Below are 1,696 nucleotides of genomic sequence, written 5' to 3'. Positions count from 1 at the left end.
GTGTTCCATGTCCGAAGTCCGGAGAGCCGCAGTTGCCAATGTTTTCCTGTGTTACTATGCAGAGCTCTAGAGTTATAATAACAGTGGGAGGGCTGGGATCAGAAAAGCCCGTTAATCCTCCGAGCGGCTGCGCTGACATCGGGCCGCTCGGCTGGATCCCGATCCCTCCCCGACTTCCCGTTGAAAAGGGCGAGCTTGGGCTGCGGCTCTCCGGAGCATTTGGGTGCTCTTAGTGGAACCGCGACGAGAGAGATTTCTCTGTCCCTTGGAGAAAGAAAGGTTTCCTGTCAGAAGTTATGTAGAGTATCGCAGTGGTTTAACTTATTTAAATTGCAACGTAAAAGTTGTACGAGGTAAATCCGGGACAGGTCGAGGACCCTTAGAAATCTTAAGAGGAGCAGAGCGGTAGATGGAGGCTTGGTGTGAATTCTAGAGCTCGTAATTAATTACGTGCTTAATCCAGTTCCCGGGGCCTAATGAAGAGGGTGCGAAGCTGGGAGGCCAACCTGGTTTTTGTTTTGTTTTGTTTTTTTTCCCTTAATCCAATAAAAAGGACGAGACATACGGTTTATTGGAGGGTCACTCCCTTCACTTAAGTCTCCTCGGCTTGACCCGGGAGCTGTGAAGGCAGGAGGGTGTTTGAGTGTCCGACTCCTGCTCTTTTGAGTTTTATCATGGAGTCGGAGATTCCAAAAGCACTGAGAAACTTTGGCGCTGGGAGTCTTGAAAAACCCAATTCCTAGGTAAAGCACCGTCTTTCTTTGCTGGAGCGGCAGACATCACTTTGAAGTGTGGCCCAGGTAGTGCAGGGGTTTGGGCCACTTCGAGCGGGACCTCATTTCCCGTGCTCTGCATCCCAGCTGCTGTAGGTGGGAGCGCTGTGGGGTGTCTGGCTCCGGGCGCTGCTAACCGAGATGTCTCTCTCCTTTCTGCTCCTGCTCTTCGGCGCAGGGCGGCTGAGCCCCCCCGCCTGCACCCTGCGCAAGCACAAGACCAACAGGAAGCCGCGGACGCCCTTCACCACGGCGCAGCTGCTGGCCCTCGAGAGGAAGTTTCGGCAGAAGCAGTACCTGTCCATCGCCGAGCGCGCAGAGTTCTCCAGCTCACTCAGCCTCACCGAGACCCAGGTGAAGATCTGGTTCCAGAACCGCCGCGCCAAGGCCAAGCGGCTGCAGGAGGCCGAGCTGGAGAAGCTGAAGATGGCAGCCAAGCCCATGCTCCCGCCTGCTGCTTTCGGCATCTCCTTCCCACTGGGCGGCCCGGCTGTGGCCGGTGCCTCGCTGTATGGCGCTTCCAGCCCTTTCCAGCGGGCAGGGCTGCCCGTGGCTCCCGTAGGACTGTACACCGCGCATGTGGGATACAGCATGTACCACCTCACATAGAGCTGAGCCCAGCATGCTGGCTGCCTGCTCCCCGCTGGCTCTGCACACACTCCCTCCCTGCTTCTTTGGCTCCTGACTGTGGACTTACCATGGGCCCTATGGCAAAGACTGCTTCCTTCCCTCTATGATGCTGGCCCCCGGTCCAGTGCCATTCCATTCTCTTCCTCTTCCTCAGCAGTCGTGGGAGCTGCTCAGCTCTCCAGCCAGCAGAAACCTGAGGCATGGCCCCAGCTGCTCCCCGAGGGTGGCAATGGGCTTACTACCCCGTGTTTGGCTGGCAGCCCTGGGAGAGACTCTACTGTGGGTGAAGGAAC

General features: G+C 57.1%; 1 protein-coding gene across 1 annotated transcript; it reads left to right on the top strand.

The window, feature by feature from the left end:
- Positions 1–914: 914 nt before the first annotated feature.
- On the top strand, positions 915–1,391 carry LOC104402174 (homeobox protein GHOX-7). Its single transcript, XM_010009981.1, has one exon. The coding sequence runs from the start codon at positions 915–917 to the stop codon at positions 1,380–1,382; it is 468 nt and encodes a 155-aa protein (XP_010008283.1). The 3' UTR covers positions 1,383–1,391.
- The last annotated feature ends 305 nt before the right edge of the window (positions 1,392–1,696 follow it).

This window comes from Nestor notabilis, unplaced genomic scaffold (assembly GCF_000696875.1).
Source record: "Nestor notabilis isolate BGI_N333 unplaced genomic scaffold, ASM69687v1 scaffold18862, whole genome shotgun sequence".
Classification (NCBI taxonomy): Eukaryota; Metazoa; Chordata; class Aves; order Psittaciformes; family Psittacidae; genus Nestor; species Nestor notabilis.
The sequence above is the reverse complement of the archived record's forward strand: the minus strand, read 5'-3'. Positions and strand labels throughout refer to the sequence as shown.